This window comes from Vicugna pacos, chromosome 27 (assembly GCF_048564905.1).
Source record: "Vicugna pacos chromosome 27, VicPac4, whole genome shotgun sequence".
Taxonomy (NCBI): domain Eukaryota; kingdom Metazoa; phylum Chordata; class Mammalia; order Artiodactyla; family Camelidae; genus Vicugna; species Vicugna pacos.
In genome coordinates, this window is record NC_133013.1 from 17,485,872 (window position 1) to 17,506,302 (window position 20,431).

Here is a 20,431-nt window from a genome sequence, read left to right on the forward strand (position 1 = left end):
CGTGTGCTTAGCAAGCACAACGTCCCGGCTTCAATCCCCAGTACCTCTGCCAAGGTAAATAAACCTAGTTATTTATTAATTAGATATTAATTAAATTAATTTATTAATTAGACATTACTCAATTATTAACATCTAATTATTTATTTAAAAAAATAAGCCTAATTACCTCCCCTCCCTCACAAAAAATTAAATTAAAAATTAAAAAATTTTTAAAAAGTAAAGGAGGCAGGATGACGTATTGAAGCACTGGGAAGAGTCACCATTTTGACAACGTGGAGACAGTGGTCCAAGATGAGATTGGAAAGACAGGTACGATGCATGCAAGAGGGTCTTGGGAACTGTGTGGGAGTTGAGGTTTGAATTTTGATTTTTGTTTCTGATTTGACAACACTAAGTTCTTGAGCAAAGTGCTGTGACAAACAATGCAAGATATTAGGTTTTGGGAAAATTAATCTGGTAAGATTTGAAGGACAATTGAGAGCAGGGCATGAAGGAGGTGGGGAGACCCCGGTGCCAGCTGGGGCAGGTGAGGACTGGGGCAGGGCCATGCGTAGAAAAGAGAAACGCAGGGAAGACTTGAAGGTGCTGATTTGGACCTGACCACGGAGCAGGACCACAACGACCATGGGGAAAAGAATCGGAGGGGCAGGAATGTGTTCCGAGTCCCAGGGAGGCCAGTGGAGGTGAGGGGGTGAGGCCTGCAGTGGGGACGTTGATGTGTGCGGTTCACCAGAGGGATGTGGGGTCCTATGGGGATTGTAGAAACAGAAACCTTCAACTGGATCTTTAGGGGGTTACTTTTTCAATGCACAATCATTTAAAGTAACAGGAATTTTACTTCATCTCCCCATAAATCAGAGTAACAAGCCTTTATGCATCTGAGAAACAAAAAGTTCCCAGTCTGAATTCAAGCAAAAGTTGCTCATTCAAAAATGGGAACCAAACACAACTCCTAACTCAAATTTGAACCAGTTGAACAACAAACAAGAACAATGCCTTATCCTTTAAACATATTTCAGTATCTGGTTTTATTTTTGAGATATGTTAAATGAAGTTGGGTGTCACTCGGTGAAAACACCAAGTACCTGGGGAAATTTCTTTCTAAGCCACAAATCTTTGTGACAACTGCGGACAATCAGATCCAACTGCTCAAAGCTTGTCCTCTATGGATCTGGGGAAGGAGGGAAGATGGGGGGCTCCCAACTCATCATTCAATCTCATCTGATGAATGATTTCTTCATTAAAGCTGATACTGTTTTTGCCCCAGTTATAACTCACTCATTTATTCAGTAAATACTGAGTGCTCCCTACGTTCAGGCACTGTTATAAGGGGGTCAAAGTTCTAGCCTGGGAGAGAGTAGCCCCTAGGAAATATGGTGGGGCTGGTGGGAGCTCCCTCCACAGCTGCTTCTTTGTCCTCAAGTGTCAGCCCAATCAGAGGCAGAGAGCGTTGAGGGCAGACAGATGGCCATTTCTGAGGCACCCCTGAACCAGTGGGGGCTATGAGGCGCCCTCACTGCCTGCTGGCCTTTGCTGGGCCTTTGCCGGCCCTTCCCAAATAATAGCCTCAGTGTCCCAAGAGCCAGCTCTCCCTGCCCCTGTAAAAGACCTCACAGAGTGTCAGATCAGTGGCTGCCCGGAAGTTGTGGGACATTCCCTGGGCTCAAGTCCTGGGGATGTTTATTCTCCGGGCAGAGGGTAAGAAAGGAAAGACAGCTGTTGCAATGCACTCCATCCACTCAGCTGCGTCATCTGAGGTGGGGGAGGGCTTGAGCGGTTAGGGGGAGGGCAGGGGACCAGGGGGGACACCCAGACAGGGGGCGTGCCAGCTTCATCAGTCCTGACTTAGGCCTCCGAGCTCCCCACCTGCCGGCAGCCAGAGGAAATGGAGCAGCCCAGCCCATGTGCCCGGCCTCCCACCCCTGACTTCACTTGATAACGAACCAGAAACTGAAACGGTCAGGATTCCCGGCTTGAAGTCAGAGATGAGTCACTGCTAAGAGCAACTGCAGTAGTCGAGGAGTGACACCCGAGAAGCAGACAGGTGAGAACGGGAGACAGGATGGAGGGTTCAAGGCATTTCTCCCGAGTAGCGGCCAGAGGAGGTGGTGGGAGGGGACCTCCTGTTCCTAAGGCTGCCAGGCAGGACCAGAGAGAGACCCCGGGACGGCTGTGCTGAAGAATTCAGCTGGGGTGGCAAGAGGCCAACTTCCTTCTGTGCCAGGTGGTGTTTGTGACAAAGGGCAGGGCAGAGGGTGTAGGCTGGCTGGGAGGTGGCTGAGGACACCTGGGGCCTCGGCTGGCCCTCAAGTGATGCCTCTCCTGCCGCCCCCTCTCCAGCACATCTGAGGGTCCTGGTGGAACATGGCGAGAGGCATGGATGTGGTGGCCATGGACTGCGAGATGGTGGGGCTGGGGCCCTTTCGGGAGAGCGGCTTGGCTCGTTGCAGCCTCGTGGACATCCACGGAACCGTGCTCTACGACAAGTTCATCCGGCCCGAGGGGGAGATCACTGATTACAGAACCCCTGTCAGCGGGATCACCGCTCAGAGCATGGAGGGGGCTGTCCCTTTCGCCGTGGCCAGGCTGGAGGTAAGTGAAGGGCCATGTGCCAGCTAGGCCAATGAAAGATGCAGACAATCCCCTAGACCGCCCACATTTCCCTGGCACCTTCCTCGGTTGCCAAATCTGTGACCTGTGACCCCAGCCACCCCTGTGTGGGGAGAAGCCCGTTGGTGTGTCTGTCCCTGAGAAGGCTTCCTGCCGTCAGACAGCCTTAGACTCACATCTGGGAGCAGCCTTCAGGGCATCTGGTCTACTTTACTGGTCTTGTGATGGGGAAACAGAGTCCTGCCTGATGTTCCCTGCATAATGATTTGGGGGCTAATTCCCCATTCTTTCCTCTTCACCTGGCTGTCCCTGGGGAGCCCTGTGGGGAGATGATGGACAGGTCACTGGCTGGGCCCTTGGCAGGGGGCCTTCCTGATCTTGGAGGACAGGCCAGAACCCCCTGGGCTGAGTGAGGGGAAGCTCATTCCCAGACCTGCAGCAGGCCGTCCACTTACAGAAGTCAGTATGCCACCCCAAGATCTTCACCCTCTTGCCCTCCAGCTTATTGTAACATCTTCTCAAGTTTACTTTCTGTTTCTCTGAATCACTAGGTGAAAAGGAAACTTAATCACTGTAAAAGTGGCACCAGGGTTCGTCATTTCTGGGAAGGTGAACTCATCTGGGGGAAGTTCAGGTAGAACCCAGGGAGCTGAGGTTCGCCGCAATCCCACACTGTGCGTGCCAGGCTCCAGGCGCTGGAGACACGGCCACAACAATGGCCACTGTTTCCTGAGCACCGGTCACTCACCCGCTGTTCTCCTGAGCACTTGCCACCCAGGAGCCATTCACCAAACAGCCCGCCAGGAGCTGTTAGCACAGAGCTAAGAAGGCCAGGTTTGAATCTTGGCTTTGTTCCTCAACTGCTAAGTTACCTTGGGCAAGTTCCTCACCCTCTCTGTACCCCATTTCTCCACCTGGAAACAAAAATGAGGGTGATAATGGTAGCAATTTCATAGGGTTATTGAGAGGAAGGAGGAAGTGCCTGGAGAGAGGGCATGTGTAAGTCCTCAGAAACTGTTAGCTGCTGTGATTGTTTCTTAATGGTCCTCACATCCCAGATGAGGAAACTGAGGAAACCAAACATTGGTTTGCTAGGGCTGCTGTAAAAAAGTACCACAAATGGGTGGCTTAGACAACGGAAATGTCTTGTCTCACGGTTCTGGAGGCTAGAAGTCCGAGATCAAGGTGTCTGCAGAGCCGGTTCCTTCTGAGGGCTGCGAGGGAGAACCTGCCTGTGTCTCTCTCTCAGCTTCTGACAATTTGCTGGCCATCTTTGGTTCCTTGACTTGGAGAAATGTGGCCCAATCTCCACCTTCATGCTCACATGGCATTCTCCCTGTGCGCTTGTCTCTGTACTCAAATTTCCCCTTTTTGTAAGGACCCCGGTCATATCGGCTAGGGACCCAACCTACTCCAGTATGACCTCATCCTAACAATAATATCTTCAATGACCCTATTTCCAAATAAGTCACATTTTGAGGTACTGAGGGTTAGGATTTCAACAAATGAATTGGAGAGGGGAACACAATTCAACCCATACTAGTAAATATTTCACATATGTTCAGATGATAGAATGAGGAAGGCTCCAATCCTCTAGAGCTGTGTGTCCAGCAGGGGGCCACCGGTCACATGTGGTGGGTGGACACCTGAAAAGTGGCTGGTCTGAACTGAGATTTGCTGTAAGTATAAAATACACACTGGATTTCAAAGACTTGTATAAAAAAAGCAGAAATTACCTCAATAATTTTTTACATAAACTGTTTACTGAAATAGTAATATTTTTGATATATTAGGTTAAATAAAACACAGTAAAACTGATTTCACCTATTTCTTTTTACCTTTTTAAATCTGGCTGTTGGATGATCTAAGGTTACATACGTGGCTCACATTATATATTTTTCTATTGGACAACACTGTTCTAGAAGTACTAAGGGGATACTGAGGAGCCCTGAGGGCAGGGCACAGTACATCAGGGTGGTTCTGGAAAGACTCCATGAGGCTGGTGCTATTTGCAAGGGATGGGAGGAATCTGTGTGTGCAACTCAGTGGGCCGTCGAGAGCCATGGAAGATTCTTGAGCAAGAGCATGGCAGGATCAAAACCAGTGTCAAGAAAACCTCAACGGGGCTGCTGGGGAGGATGGATGGGAGTGAGGCGAGAGTTGACAGCAGAGAGAAGAGTCAGGGCCCCCGAGGAGCAGTTGCAAGGGCTTTGGTCATTAGTCATCCCAGACGATGGGAAAGAAGGAAGCATTAGGACAGAGGAGAACAACGGTGAGCCACTGGGAAGGGGTGCAATGTAAAGAAGAGGAGGGTCTGTTCAGGTGCTGATGGGAGGCCCAGGGACACTGCTTGGAGTTGCCCACAGTCAGATCCCCACTGAGCAGTCAGGCGGGCTTCACGGACCCATGCCTTCTCCTCCTCCACAGCCTCCCTTCCCATTATGGGGCAGAAAGAGCAGAAGAGCCCAGAGCAGGGGGAGAGGAGGCAGCGGAGAAATGCAGTTCCATGGACGCCCACGGCACTGGCCTGGGAGTCGGGACTCCTCGGTCCTCATCCAGACTTGGTGCCAGAATGCTTTTGTTTCTCAGTTGGAGATGTTGCCAGGCCCTTACAGTGAGTAACACGGAGCACTGCCCAGAGTGGATACTTAGCCATTCGGGGGGGAGGCAGGGATCTGAAGACCAGGCAGCTCTTTGGAACCACATCTGGGGTGCATATTTCCTGCTCCATTACTTACTGGTTCTGTGACCTTTGCAATTTATTGAATCTTTTTGAGCCTCAGTTTTCTCATCATGAAAAAGGAGTCTAGTGCCTCCTCCCTGGCCTCCTGTAGGTTGGGAATAGGGACATGGCTGGTAGCCCTAAGGATAGTGCCCAGTTCATTGCTGATGTTCACTGTGTGCCTGTGAGAGAATAGGGCGGAAACCCAGATAATACACCCAGGACCCTTCTCCAACTTCCCTGGAGAGCCATGGTCTTAGGTTCTGGCCCTCCAGACAGGCTCGTTGCCAGTGTCTCCTACCCTGCTGCCCAAGAAACTTCCCCAGACCTGGCTCAGATCATAGCCCTCGTCCCCATCGCCACCCCCCTGTTCAAATACCGCTAAGACTCCCCATTGCCAAAGGTTCTCCAGCCCAACGTCCATGGTCCTCCACACCCCACCTACCTGCCTTTTCTGCCTTCTCTCAGCTCAGTCATTGCCCTCCTGTGGTTCAGCCCAACCCTGCTCTCCCCTGTCCCTTATCCATTCCCTTAGAAATACTGACATTCTGGCCGGTCCAGGCCAGAGGAGTCCTGAGTGATGCCCTTCCCCACCCCCTCCCCCTCCCCACCCAACACCACCCCCGGGAGGTCTTGCCCTCCTTGCCACATACAGGTACAGCTCACACACTTTAAAGCTTGCCTAGCCACCACACAGGCCTGCCTAGCTCCACAGCTCCTGCCCTGTACTTCCTCTGCCCCCAGTTGGATGTTGTGCTTGGCACACAGAAGTTGCCCTGAGAATGTTTCTGTGATTGGAGTTGAACTGATTTATACAATGCAGGAGTTCTGGCAGCCGCATGGAACAGAATCGCCTCTGCCCTCGCGTTGGCCTTTGCTGTCAAGGTGCAGCTATACACATCTAGCCCAGGGGGCAGAGAGCAAGCTCACTGCCTTTAGACTTGGCTGGATGTGGGTCCAATCTGAGCTCTGTCATCTGATTTTCCTGTGTCCTCTGGCTTGTTGCTAAACCTCTCTGTGCCCTGCAGTAGGCCCCTCTGTAACACAGGGGAGATGAAGTAGCACAGGGGTATCCAGCATCATGTCCAGGCCTTGTTCTAAGCACTTTTAACACACCATTGCCTTTACTCCCACTGCAACCCATTTTATAGATGAGCAAACTGAGGCACAAGGCTGAGCAAACTGTGCAAGGAAGGGGTGGAGCAGAGACAAATTCTGGCCCCAGGGCTTGCTCTGTAATGTTCTGATCCCATGATGAAAGTGTGTAAATGCGCTCTGTGAACACTAAGGGCAGTGTCGGCGCAGTGTGGTGGGGGGATGTGGTACAAAGCAGCCGCCATCATTGGTTTTCATGAATGAAGACAAGGAGGCAGCTGGATCCCACTCATCACCCACAGTGTTTTAACCCCAAAGATCAGGCTCACAGGCCTCAAGATGTGCTGGGGTCGCCCAAAGGGCAGAAGCCTATCAGCCATTTATCAGTCCCCTCAGGCCAGGTGACACCTCTTAGGTGAGTCTAGGGCTCACCAGGCATTGGTGTCACACAGTTATTTCTCAAAGGCTGCTCACCAACCGGTCTCTCCCTCCCACAGGAGCGGTGAGTGGGCCTGGCTAGCGGCGAGCCACAGACTAGGCCATAGGAGCCAGGAGGGCTCTGGGGAGACACTGAGCCCCCAGTTCCACCGAGGAACGGTGCTGCCACCAGGCACTGAGATTTTGAGTGGGTTCCCCTCACCTACTTCTCTTTCTTATTTTTATTTTTTTCGTAATCTGATTACATCGCTTTTACAACGCAAGGTAATTGCCTCGTTATCTTCTGACACCTGTAGGTCTGTCTTCTAGAGCAGTGGTTCTCAACGCACTGTGATGTTGCCCCCAGGGGGACACGTAGCAGTACCTGGAGACATTTTTGTTTGGCATAAGTGAGGCGGGGAGCTGATTCTTTCATCCAGTGGATTGAGGCCAGGGATGATGGTGAACATCGTACAGTGCACAGGCTAAACATTCATACCAAAGAAGCATCTGGCCCCAAATGCTAATAATGCCAAGGTTGGGAACCCTGGTCTACAGAGAGCCCCACGAATCAGACTGTCAGCACAGGAGGGAACCCTGAGGAGACCGAGGTCCAGAGAAGGGTGGTGATGTGCTCAGGACCACACAGCAAGCTGGGATACAACTCAGTGCTCAGATTCAGGGCTCTCACCTGGCAGGTTCATGCTTTTTTAATTAATTTTTCAATCTAACAGTAATTGTCAATTGCTTGTAACTCACTCTTGTAACTAAATGCTCTTTTAATGTTAACCCAGTATGGCAGTAGCATCCACCCCGTGACTTAGGTCGGGGAATGACAATGACTGTTAGTTGTAAATAAAGAAACTGAATCTTGGGTGGCATCGTGGTTTAGGTGGGAAACAGGAGGTGACAGTGGCTTGTGAACAGGGAGTGACTGCAGCTGTACCCGCGGGTAGCCCTTGCCTGCGTCGGAGTGCCTCGTCGGGCCTCTCTGGGGCTCAGCCAGATGGACGAGGGTAAACCTCGTCATCCAGGTTTACCCCAGGTAAGCTGCCTTGTGGGAAGCAGACACAAGCTGGGGACAGGGGCACCTGGAGAGCTTGGCAGGGGACAGGAGGAAAGAGGGGGACCAGAGCCACTCCTGAAGATGACATTAGGGGACCCGGGCCTCCACAAGGGCAATGCTCTTCAGAGGCCCTTAGAATCACGTCTCCTGGCAGCCAGGAATGGATGAATGGATGCATGAACCAGTAGAAAGATGGAAAGACGGAGGCACAGTGGAGGTGGCGGGCTCTGAGCTGCTGGACAGGCTTCTGTGCAGGGATTTCCAAAGTTGGCAGTTGGGAAGAACACCCTGGAACCTTTGCTAATGTCCCTCTCCTGGTACTGTTGACTCAGTAGGTGAAGAGTAGGGTCCTGTCCTCTGGATTTTTCATGAGGTCCCCTAGGTGATTTTTTGATCAGGACCATCTGGGAAATACTTGCACTAGAGGGGAAACACAGTGGGGAGAGAATGCAGGCGGACTGGGCCTGTCGCCCCCCACCCCCCGCATGTGATGTGGATACACACCACTCTGCATCTCCCCTTCCCTGTTGATAAGATGATATGATAATCCCTGCCTTATAGGGGCCATATTCCCAGTTCAAGAAATCTTCATTGAGTGCTGTCAAGGCCCAGCAGTGCTCTGCACTCTGAAATTAATAACGCTAACAGAGCCCCACAGTTCCCGGGAGGTGGTAATAACAACAACTATAATAATAGTGACAGGGTCAGGCAGATCTGGACACTGCATCTTGGCAATCAACTATGCGACCTGGGCAAGCCTCTCACCCTCTCTGATCCCCAGCCTCCTTCACCATAAAATCAAAGGAAGATTATTCTTGCTGAAGGTCTCATGATGAAGCGAGGAAAGTACCTGGCACAGTGTCAGGGGATGAGAGCAGATGGATGAATGTCCCTTTCCCCTGCCCGCTCCAGTTCTTTCCAGGAATCTGAGCCGCCCCTGCGTTTGACACACCAGCCTCATGACACTGATTCAGGGCAGGTCGGCTGCCAGCAGGTCACAGAGCCCTGAGGCTCTGCCAGCTGGCCCCTCTCCCTTTCCTGGGTTTCCCTCCCAGCCTGACCTCAGAAAGTCTGTGGAACCTCACCTTACCAGGCCCTCCCCTTACAAATGGGGAAACTGAAGCCCAGAGGTGGTCGTCAACCTCCCTGAGACCACACAGCAAGTCCCAGTAGCCTTTCCTACCAGGTGCCCAGCATCTTCATTCTGAAGAGCTGGCGTCTCTCTGCCCGATAAACTCTTCTCTTTACCCTACGTCTTCTTCCTTCCTTCTGCTTGTCCACCCCCTCTTATTTTATTTGTCTCATGATGAGTCTCATGGTCCTGAATGTAGCCCCTTTGGGGGCCCTTGGGCTCAGGAAGTGATGAATTTCTCAGGAAACCACCTCATGATGACTTGGCCCTTTTACGCCTGGGACTGGCTGCGGCCGACTCTGGGATGCGTGGACAGTCCCCTCAGAGCTTTGTGTAAACTGGGCCTGAGCCAGCCCCTAGACCGGGAAAACAGACCACGTTGTTCAGAAACATAAAGATGTCAGCAAGGAAAGGCATGTGGCCCACAGCCGGCCTGCGCCTCTACCCCTGCCCTGTGTGCCAGCCGGAGCGCTTTCCCCCACGCGGAGGAGTCCCCTGGAGCCGCCGCTCTGAGGTCGTGCGCCCTGGTCACCCAGACCAGCAGCATGGGCACTACCTGTTAGAAAAGCAGCATCCGAGTCCAAGTGCCTCCTAAGCTCAAGTGTGACAAATGCTGGTGTCTCTCAGGGGGCGGCCTAGCTTCATTCTTCGAGCGCGCTTTCCCCAGTCCCCAGGCTGGGCGGGGGCTCTGTCCAGAGGTGCCCCCAGCAGAACCATGGTAATGGCGGGGCAGGCTGGTGAGGCCGCCTGTTGCCCTAGCAGGACAGACCCTGCCTCCAGTGCCTTCAGAGCCTCGGCCTCCTCTTCTGCAAAGTGGCCACAAGGGGGAGCATATCAAAGGCCCCGCATGGTAGTGGTGGGGGTGGGGGACACCAGCAGCAGGAACAGGACACGGGAGGGTGTGAGCCATCCAGAAGGCTCCTTGCCAGGCACAGGGGAAGAGATGAAGGCTGCCAGAAAGCTGTCCAAGGTGGGCTTGAGACAGCGTGAGCTGCTCTTCAGCCGGGGCCTGTTACAGCTGGCCCAAGGCTCCCCTTCCATCCTCCCCAGGGGCAGCCAAGGGACGGAAAGGTGACCCACCTGTGTGGCCAAGATTGAGGCTCTCCATGGGGCCACCATGGGAGAGGAGGTGGGAATGGAGGCACATGTGCAGGGCACAGGGCTGGGGCACTCTTGGGGTGTCCTCCGCAGCTTGGCCACTGGGTTGGTGGAAGCCTGGAGCAGGCTGGCTCCTTCTGCATAACATGGTGGGTGACACGCGGGCACCGGAGCCAGCCCGCTGGCTTAGAGGCCTGGCTCTGTCACTACGCAGCTGTGTGACTGTCCCAGGTATCTCATGTGCTTAGCAAGTCACCCCAAAAGCCCATGCTCCAAACAATGTCAATATTTACGTCACTCAAACATCTGCAGTCTGGGCAGGGCTCGGCAGAGGGGCACAGCGGGTTGGCTGAGGCGTCTGGCAGGATAAGGATTGGAATCATGGGATGGTTTGCTTACCCACCTGTCCTGGTGTTCTCGGGCACATCTCCCTACCTCCGGGTGGTCTCTCCAGAATGGTGGCTTCAGGTCACTCAGGGCTGCCGGGATACTGGCCCCATAGAGAGGTCAGAAGTTACACAGCCCAGGCCATATTTAAGGTGAGGGGAGTTAGACTCCATCTTTTGTGAGAGGAGTGTCAAGGAAAACCTGAAAATTTGTTTATAACCATCAGAGTCACCTTGAGTAAATTACTGCACTTGTCAGGGCTTCAGTTTTTTCATCTATAAAATTCAGTTAAACGCAGCCTGACCCCTGCCACCTGCCCCATAGCTGTATGAGTTTTCTATGCCTGCTGTAACAAAACCATAGACCCAGTGGCTTAAAACAACGCAAATGTATTGTCTTACAGTTCTGTGGTCCAGAGTCCCACGCAGGTCTCCCTGGGCTGAGACTGAGGTCTTGGCGGGGGGCGGGGGCTGTTCCTCTCTGGAGCCTCTGCAAGAGGATCTGTTCCCTTGTCCTTTCCAGCTGCAAAGGCTGCCGGCCTTCCTGACTCCCGGCCCTTCCCTCACCTTCCCAGCCAGCGACAGCCCATCAAGTTCTCACGTCAGAGCTCTCTGATCTCCACATATAAGGTCCCTTGGGGTGATGTTGAGTTTACCTGGATAATCCAGAAATTCTGCCTATTATCAGATCATCTGATTAGCAACCTAAAGTCCACCTGCAACTTTAATTTCCCTTTGCCAAGTAATGTGTTCACAGGTCCTGGGGATTAGGGTGTGGGCCTCTTTGGGAGGTGGTTATTCCACCTGCCACCATAGGGTTGTTGAAAGGATTAGATGACGTAATGTATGTGACATACTTCGAGGCGTGCCTGGCCCATGGGGCATGCTCAGTAAGTTCTAGCCATTGCTATGACACACAGGAACCACGGAAGGTGTGGGGATGGGCCTTCTGCACAGAAGGAAACTGTTGAGGGTGAGGAGGGGCCTGGACCAGTCTCCTCTTTTTATCGATGATGTATGTTTGAAGCCCAGAGAGGGATGGTGATTTGCTCATAGTCACACAGCATCTTAAGGAGGGGCTGCTCTCTGCCAGCCTCCATGATGGCACCAAGTTGCCCCACACCCACCTAGAGGACCCTGAGTGATGTGTGGGGTGCATGTCTTCCTGGCCAGATCCTGCAGCTCCTGAAAGGCAAGCTGGTGGTGGGTCACGACCTGAAGCATGACTTCAAGGCACTGAAGGAGAACATGAGCAACTACGCCATCTATGACACAGCCGCCGACAAGCTGCTGTGGCGCGAGGCCAACCTGCAGTACTGCAGACGCGTGTCCCTCCGCGTGCTGAGCCAGCGCCTCCTCGGGCGCCACATCCAGGTGAGGACCACCACCTTCCCAGGCTGGGGCTGCACCCGGCTCTGGGAGCCTGGCCTTCCCTCCAGGACTCTAAAATCTAGGACTCAAAAGGGCACAGCCTGGCTCTCAGGATGCTGGACTTCGTGGCGGCCACGCCTGGGCCTAGTGCTAATGGTGAGGCCAGGCCTGCTCTAGCCACCTGCCGAGTCCAGGGTGTCGGAGGCCTGGGGAGACTCACCCACTGACCCACGTCAGGCCCTGGAAGCCAGGTGTGAGCAGGGGAGGCCCGGTCCCACGGGGCACCTGGATGCAGCCCCGCCCCATTTCCCCACTCTGTGCCTGTGTCTGCAGGACAGCCGGTTGGGACACAACTCCGTGGAGGACGCCAGGGCCACGATGGAGCTCTACCGAATCTCCCGGCGAATTCGAGAGCAGTGAGGGCTCCGCCTGGTGGTAACCAGCCCCCTCCCCATGGACTAGAGACCTTCGTCTATGGGACAAAATCTCCCTTGCTTTTGGAAAATGCATCGTTAGCAGTAAAATGGCTTTATATTTTCTTTACTCCTTTGGATCCTCTTCTTGGCTTTTTCTTTCTTCTCTCAGAGCTGGGAAATGGTGGACAGGACCCAGCACCGAGAGGGCAACAAACATTTGAGCCGGGATGGCTGCTAGTGACAATTTCCTTAACACCTTGAATCCTGTGAATACCAGGAGAAGTCCGTGTGACTTAATTCACATTCCTGTCTCTGCCTCCCCTTTCCAGCTACATTTCTGCCCAGAAAGGTGGCATTATTTCCTGGGGGTGGCATCTGGCTCAGAGGCCCATTCATCCCATCTTGAAGTTGGTGCCACGGTACTGATGAGCTTCAAGGCAAAGGTACAGGAACTGTGATGGGTGCCACCCTTGGTGACCTTCAGCAAGTCATCCCTCCTCTTATTTGTAAAACAAGGAAGCAAAAGTAGGGGACTCTGGAGTCTGAGGGAACTAGGCTGGAATCCAGGATCTGCCACTTAGTAGCTGTGTGCCCTAAGGCGAGTTACTTAACCTCTCTGTGCCTCAGTTTCTCCATCTATAAAACAGGGAACTCTAACAATTCATAGGGTTCTTGAGATGTTGATACAAAGCCCCCAGCACCAGGCCTGTAGTAGCTCAAGCAGCCACCAGATGTCAATAACTGATGATTATTCTCTGCACCACCCGCCGATCTAGGAGAGAAGTTGCTCTCTGCTGCCGGGCCCCCCCTCTGAAGGAAGGGCATGCGTAGTGTATGGGGAGAAGGGTCCAAAACCAGAGCAGTGACTGCTGATTAGAATCAGCTGCAGACTTATTTTAATCCACACCTGGATCCCACTTCAGATTTACTGACGCAGAATCACTAGGGGTGGGGTGTAGGGTAGGGGAGTAGGGGCGGGGCAGGCACCTGTGAATATTTTGACCTCCACAGGTGATTCTGATGCCTAAGACACTGGACTAACCCGAGGTGCTTTTTCAGCACCCCCCACTACTGAAGCACCGGGTTCTCACACTGGACCCGACATTGGCATCACCTGGAGGCTGCTGGGCCCCAGCCCAGAGTTTCTAATTTAGCACGTCTTGGGTGGAAGCCAAGAATCTGAATTCCCAACAAGTTCCCCATTGATGTTATGCTGCTGGTCCAGGGACCGGCTTTGAGAAGCACTGCCTGACATCAGGTGACTGATGTGCAGCCACCTTTGAACCACTGGCCTGTGGGTTGAGCGCTAGCAGGTGGATTCCTGTCACCAGTCCAGCCTTGTCCCTTCCATCTCCTTTGGATGCCTGTTCATGCAGAGAGAGGGTCACAGCCTTGCAGAACATGTCCTAAATAGCCCACTGCAGGGATGAGGGACTGGAGGCGAGGTTAAAGAACACAAGAGATTCAAATCCAGGCCCATCAGACCCCAAACTTGAGTGGTTTTCACTCAGACTGCTTTACATTGGTAGTGCCTCCCTTTTGCACCACTGACCTCTGGGAACCTGATCTAGGAGGGCGGGGAGGTGCAGCTCCGTCTTGGGGTTCTCTCCTGCCCTGTCTCCCCCGTTGCAGGGTCTTGATCTTTGCTGTTATGTGGAAGCTTCTGGGTGCAGCTGTATGTCTGACTGCAACTGGTCACCAGGGGGAGCACTAGGGCCGTTTATCCACCAAGCTGCCTTGCAGGCAGAGCAGCCTGAGGGACACTGGCATGAGGTGTCAGGGGCCTGGGCCTTAAGTCTCAGGGGGCTATTCCTGGGACTCTCTAGATGCCCTGACTCAGCCACTGAGCTGAGGCTCGGAGGGGCCAGGGCAGTGGTGCAGCCTGGCCTGGAAGGTGACCCCAGGCTCCCTGACTCCCAGGGGCCCAACATTCCTTCTAGGGCTTCAGGCTTCCTTGAAAGGGCAGGAACCAGAGTCCCAGAGGAAAAGCGTTCCCAAAGGAAATCTCTAACCCAACTTCCTGCTTCCGGCTCTAGGCCCGGATGCCCCCAGGGGAGAGAAAGCTGGGGTGTGCCCCCTACATCCCAGGTGGAACCCAAGGTGGGGTCAGGACCCCAGAGGGCAGCCTGTGCTGTGCTCCAGCCCCACCCCGGGCTCCCTGCCTCCTGCACAGACAGCTTCTCAGGGAGTGAGGCACACAGTCTCGTGGCAGCACAGAGACTGGGGGCTCTAGGGGGACCACCAGCTGCAGCCAGCCCACCTGGCTTGAGTGGCTCCCTCTGTGAGGCACAGGGGCCCTGAGCATCAGAGGGGCTGGAGGGGATTGAGATCTCATAGGCGGGGTGCCCAGGGCTGGGCTGGGGGTGGTGGGGACCCACAGACAGCACCGTCACCACTGAGCCTAATCGAAGTGGGGAGCTGCCCCTGCTGCCCCTCTAGACCCGGCCTGCCTGAGTCCCGACACAGCTGGACTGATGTCTGCAAATGTTGGTTGTATTCACTGAGGTTGTAAGGATGGAGGATGGGAAGGTGCTGTCTTGTGACTAGTTCTGTGCTCGGGGGCTTCACACACGTCATCTTACACAGTCCTCCGGTGCCCCTGCCTGGGGTGGGGGGAGTTATTTCCTGCCTTACCAACTAGGAAACCAAGCTTGGCTTCTCAGCCCAAGCTCTGTCATCCCCAGCAGACCCTCTCCCGGTGGCCTGGAGCAGCTTCTCAGAAAGCAGAGCTGGAAAACACCCAGGAGCCCTCTGTTACCTAGCGACCCCACTCATCCCTGGCAATTCCTGCCTCAGGCTTCAACTCTGTAAAATGGGGGTATTAGTCCCAACTCTCACAGCTACCATGGAAACTTATGGGACCACGATGACACCTGCCCAGCCTGCTCAGGCATCAGGTGGAAACTCTCTCTCCACGGAGGCCTCTCCTTCCTGGTCTTCTACCCTCAGTTCTGGAAAGTGCAAGTCAGGGTCCACCGCAGGCCCACGGGGACAAGGCAGAGCAGGGCAGCTCAGCACCACCGGGCCCTCCAGCCTCTTCTTCCCGAGCTGTTCAGCTGCCCCGCTGTGCTTCCCAGGTTAGTGTCCAGCCCCCTTTCCCCCTAGTCCACCCCCCACCTCTCCGCAGACCCACTGCTGCCTGCGTCCTCCCTGGGCCGTCCTCCTGGACCAGGGGGCAGGCGCACGTCCTCACCTCGTCCCTCGTCTCAACTCCCATGTACCTGCCCTGGTGCCCTTCCTGGGCCCTCAGCACCCAGGGGATGGTCTCTGCTTCAGGACAGGAGGCCCGGTGAGTGACTCTGTTGACCTGGGTGGGAAGAACTGGTCCCTGGAGACCAAAAGAGACCTGGGCAGGATGGCAGGGTGAGGAGGTGGAGGAGGAGCAGGCAGGGGGCTGGTCTCCAGCCGGGTGGGGTCTATCCAGCATCGCAGCCGTGGCAGGACACTCACGCCCTGTGCTCTCACCTGAGCCCATGGGAACATACTGCCGCCGCCTCCTCCTGCCCCAGGTGGGCCTGCGGGTGACCCGAGATGGGGAGAAGGTGACAAGTGCGGGCAGGGCCTCTGCTCCAAGGTTCACAGTGTCAATGCCTAAGAAGGTCTTCAAGATATGTTTAAGTTCCCAACACTAGATCCCTCAGCATAATTCACCTGACTCAGAGACTCTTCTCTGGAGTGATTCTCCTCCTCCTGCTCAGTCGCTCCTCTGTCTCTCTCTCCCACCTCCTCCTCTCCCATTGTCCGAGTGTTTCAAGCCCTCAGGACGTGGGCCTCGACCACCTCTTCTCTGTGCTCCTTCTCTTCCTCATCCAGTCTGTTGGCTTTAAGTTTCCATTTAGCTGACAAATACTTGTGCACTGAGTGTGTGCCAGTGACTGTTCTAGGCACGGGACAGAGAGCAGAGAACAAAACCAATAGATCTACCTTCATGGAGCTTACACTCTAGTGCAGGAGATGGATAATGTGCAAATCAATATATAACATAACATCATGTCAGCTGGTGACAAAGGCCAGGACAAAAGTAAAACAGGTGAAAAAAAGAGTGATAGGAGTGGAGGGCTGGGTGAGGCTCCTATTCTGGGTGGGAGGACAGGGTACCTGCTCTATTGATGTGACACTTAGCAAGATACTGAGTGAAGTGAATAGGCTGCATGATGACAGCTCCCCAGTTTGTGCCTCCAGAGCTGAACTTTACTGAGACCAAGTCACGTCCAGCTGCCGCCTGGTATCTCCCTCCCCATGTCTCGTGACGCCTCACTCTCAGCGTGTCCAACCCCATCTCCTGAATCCTCCACCCCAACACACTGATCCTTCGTTATCTATTGTGAATAAGAGCACTTAAAAGGAGTATTTAAAGAACAAAAAGACTTCCTCACAATTAAAAATATCATTGCATAAATTATAAATCCAATAAAAAATTGGAAAATGAAGTTTGTCACTCTTTCAGAAAATAGACCGAAATATTAAGAGAGAGAAAAGAGGACAGAAGAGATAAGAGAATTAGAGGCTCCATTTGGACCTTAATACCTAACAAATAGGATTTTAGAGAGAGAGAAGAAAGAAAACAGAGAGGAGGGAAATGTCTTGGAGTTGAAGGATATGAATTTCCTAAGACGAAGGGCTCACTGGATGCTTGGCAAGAGGACTAGAGGCAGACCCAGTCGAAGGCACATCACTGTGGAAGTTAAATCCCTGGGGCTAACAAGCAGACCCAGAAGGCTCCAGAGAGGAGAAACAAGGTTCATGTCAGAGACCAGGAGTCAGAAAGACATCAGACTTCTTAACACTAGAAACTTGAAGACGATGGTGTCATAACCTCAGAATTCTTCCATCCTTAAGTGCTATGCCTTACCAAACTCCAGATCAAACATGAAGACAAAATAAAGGTAGTGTAAGAAATCTACACTTTTAAGCATTTACCTGTCATATCCTTTTAAAAAGAAGCTTCTGGAGGATGTGCTCCACCGAAACGCAGGAGGAAAGCAGGGAGAGGCAAAGGGTGCTCCAGGGGGGATGAGGACGGGATGCCTCCAGGTGGCAGTGTGTGTCAAGCCCAGAGAAGAGGCAACTCAGACCGCAGCAGGATTGCAGGGAGTCCTGGATAGCTCTACGTAAAGAAGGGACTCATTCCAAGAGGAGAGCTGTCGTTCTATTGGTTGCTTAACAACAGGCACACAGAAAACTAAGCAAAAGAAAATTGGGGAGGATTATTAATGCCAAGAAACAAAAAATGTGCAAGAATAGTAGAAACATTGCCCTTTTATCAATATTTGTGTAGTCTTACTAATAGAAACATTGAATATTGATTTAACCCTCCAAAACCATGAAATAACTATTTTGGGAGGATGGGCAGAGGGTGTGAGTGTGTGCATGCCTATTACCTTTACGTTTCATAGGAAGGAGTCAATAAATGATGTTCCGAATAGGAAAACAAATAACCACCAGTGTAAGCATGCAATTTTGAAATAAAGAGGTAACTACCAGAAAACAGTATTGAATGAATTGAAGATGTTTACATTTGGGTAGCAGTTATTTGGGACAAAGTGGGTGGTTGGCCAGAGAACTACAGGGTTTTTTTTATTATTGTTATAAGCCCTGGTATATTATTTACTTTAAACAACTTTGGGAATTTTGGGGGGTATTTACTTTGGGTATTATTTTTAGAATAAGACGTGAAATAAAATGTGATGGGAGAAATAGGTAAATTGAATTGGAAAGAGTTACATGGGGGCTCCAACTCTATTAATATTTTTTAGGCGATAGGTGCACAGGTGTTTGTTACATTATTAATATGCCTCTCAATACCTAAAGTATTTTATAATTCTTTTTAAACTGCAACCGCAAGGCAATGCTATTCAGAGAGGGCAACTGAAGGTCCAGGGTTATGGAGCGTAGGTGTTGGGACAGAGCGTAAACACAGAAGTTAGCCATGGACAGGAGGAAGGACAGTTCTGACTGTGAAGAAGAGAGGTTAGAGAAGGTTTTGAATTACAGTTGGGAGAAGTTGAGAAATTATAAACCCAGTGCAGGAGATGGAGTCGTAGTTCTGGTTTTCAGCTGAAGACAGAGGAGCTAAGGGAGTGTATTAGTCTCCTAGGGCTGCTGTAACCAATGACCACAACCTGCATGGCTGAAAATACCAGAAAGTTATTCTCTCACAGCTCTGGAGGCCAGAGGTCTGAACTCAGGCTGTGAGCACGGCCATGCTCCTCTGGAGGCCTGAGGATGAATCTATTCCTTCTCTTCTAACCTCTGGTAGCTGCTAGCATTCCATGTGTTCCAGGACTTGTGGCAGCCTCACTCCAATCCCTGCCTCCATCTTCACACAACATTCTCCTTCTGTGTGTTGGTCTATAATCTTCTGTCTGTCTTTGATAAGAACACTGGTTGTGGCATTCAGGGCCCGCGCATATAATCCAGGATCAGCGCCTCTTCTCAAGATCTCAACTTAGTCACACCTGCAAAGGTATTTTTTTCCCAAATAAAATAACATTTACAGGGTGCAGGGACTTGACATGGAGATCTCCTGGGGTATACTTTTCAGCCTCCCAGAGGGAGGAATTGAATTTAAGGAAATCAGAATTTGGGGGCTATTCCCCATGAGACATCCAGTAAGGACTCAACAAGAGTAGAAAAGAAATTACTGAATAACAGGGAAAATGAAACTGACCTGAATCAACCAATGTGAATTTTGGGGTGGACTTTTTCAACAAAGCTGCTAGGCTCAATTTTGTGTCAAAGAATCTTATTTTCTGTGATTCCCTTTCTGTGATTCACTCTGACTAGCCAAAAAACTGAAATACTGGTGTAGATTGTGTAAATTTCAGGTGTGGTAGGAAATAAAACAGTGTGATGAAAGATACTTTGGATAAATGTAAATCAACTAAAGCCTGTGTTACAAATTCAAATTCTGGCAAATAGAATTTGATGTACCAAACATCGTAAGAGACGAAAAGACGTTTTATAAATTGAGAAAATGAACCTACATCAAGAAGACGTACCAAACAGAATCACATATACATCTAACAAAATAGCTCTGGAATATATAAAGCAGAGCAGTCCAACAGAGCTTTCTGCCATAAAAGAAATGCTCTGTGCCTGCAGTGTCCAGTACAGTAGCCACTCATGACACGTGGTTACAGAGCACTTGAAATGTGGTGGGTGGAACTGAGAGGTTGAATTGTAAATTCTATTTCATTCTAATTAGTGAAAAATTAAATAGCCGCAAGTATCTACTGGCTGCTATGCTAGACAGTGCAGATAAAACTATAACTGAAAGAATTAGGAGGAGGAATAGAGCAGTGCTAGTAGCTGGAAATATTCATGTGCTCCTCTCAGAACCAGGCTGATGATACAATCAAGAAAGATGACCCTGAGGCAGTAGCAAGCAGCAGTTCTCTCCGCAATAAAAACCTTTACCATCTTTGCTTTTATGTCGTGTTTTGAACCAAAAAGAATCGAACTGTTCACACTGTTAACAAATAGACAGATTCACTATTTATATAATTGATTTCGTCCACTGTCATCATGATTTATGTTTTATCATGTTTTTGGCATTAAAAGATATTTTCCATTTGGACCGTGGGTCAATATTTGGATGTTCCATTGGGTTGAAGTTAAGCAATAGTAACCAGCCTTCTGCAAACTTATCAGCCAGGTTTCTTTGACGCCTGGCTCCTCTCCAGCTCCTGCCATCTCTCCCCTTCCCCTCACAGCCAGTAGTTGCCCCAGGAGAAGCCTATATTTGTCTTCCCTTCTCCTTTTCCCTCTCCAGTGCGCTGGCTTCTGTCCTGAGGACTTGACTGAAAATGCTCTAACCAAGACTCTCAATGACCTTCAAATGGTCAAATCTCATGGACACTTTTCTTTTTCTTTTCTTTTTTTTTTTTAACACCTTTACTGTGGTACAGTAAACGACACATATTTCAGATGTACAGTTTGATGAATTCTGATAGATGTACACACCTATGCAACCACCACTACTATCCAGTGGACATTTTTCAGTGCTTATTCTCTGTGACTCCCCTGCAGCATTTAACATTGTTGACCACACCCTCCCGGAACTCTCTTCTCTATTATTTTTTTTAATGACATGAGCCTCTCCTGGTTCCTTCCATT

The 20,431-nt window shown here is 51.4% G+C and overlaps 1 protein-coding gene across 1 annotated transcript; it reads left to right on the top strand.

The window, feature by feature from the left end:
* Positions 1-1,885: 1,885 nt before the first annotated feature.
* Positions 1,886-12,437, top strand: ISG20 (interferon stimulated exonuclease gene 20). The gene is made up of 4 exons (XM_006198556.4): positions 1,886-2,044; positions 2,341-2,592; positions 11,700-11,900; positions 12,231-12,437. The coding sequence occupies exons 2-4, from the start codon at positions 2,365-2,367 to the stop codon at positions 12,315-12,317; spliced, it is 516 nt and encodes a 171-aa protein (XP_006198618.2). The 5' UTR covers positions 1,886-2,044; positions 2,341-2,364; the 3' UTR covers positions 12,318-12,437.
* The last annotated feature ends 7,994 nt before the right edge of the window (positions 12,438-20,431 follow it).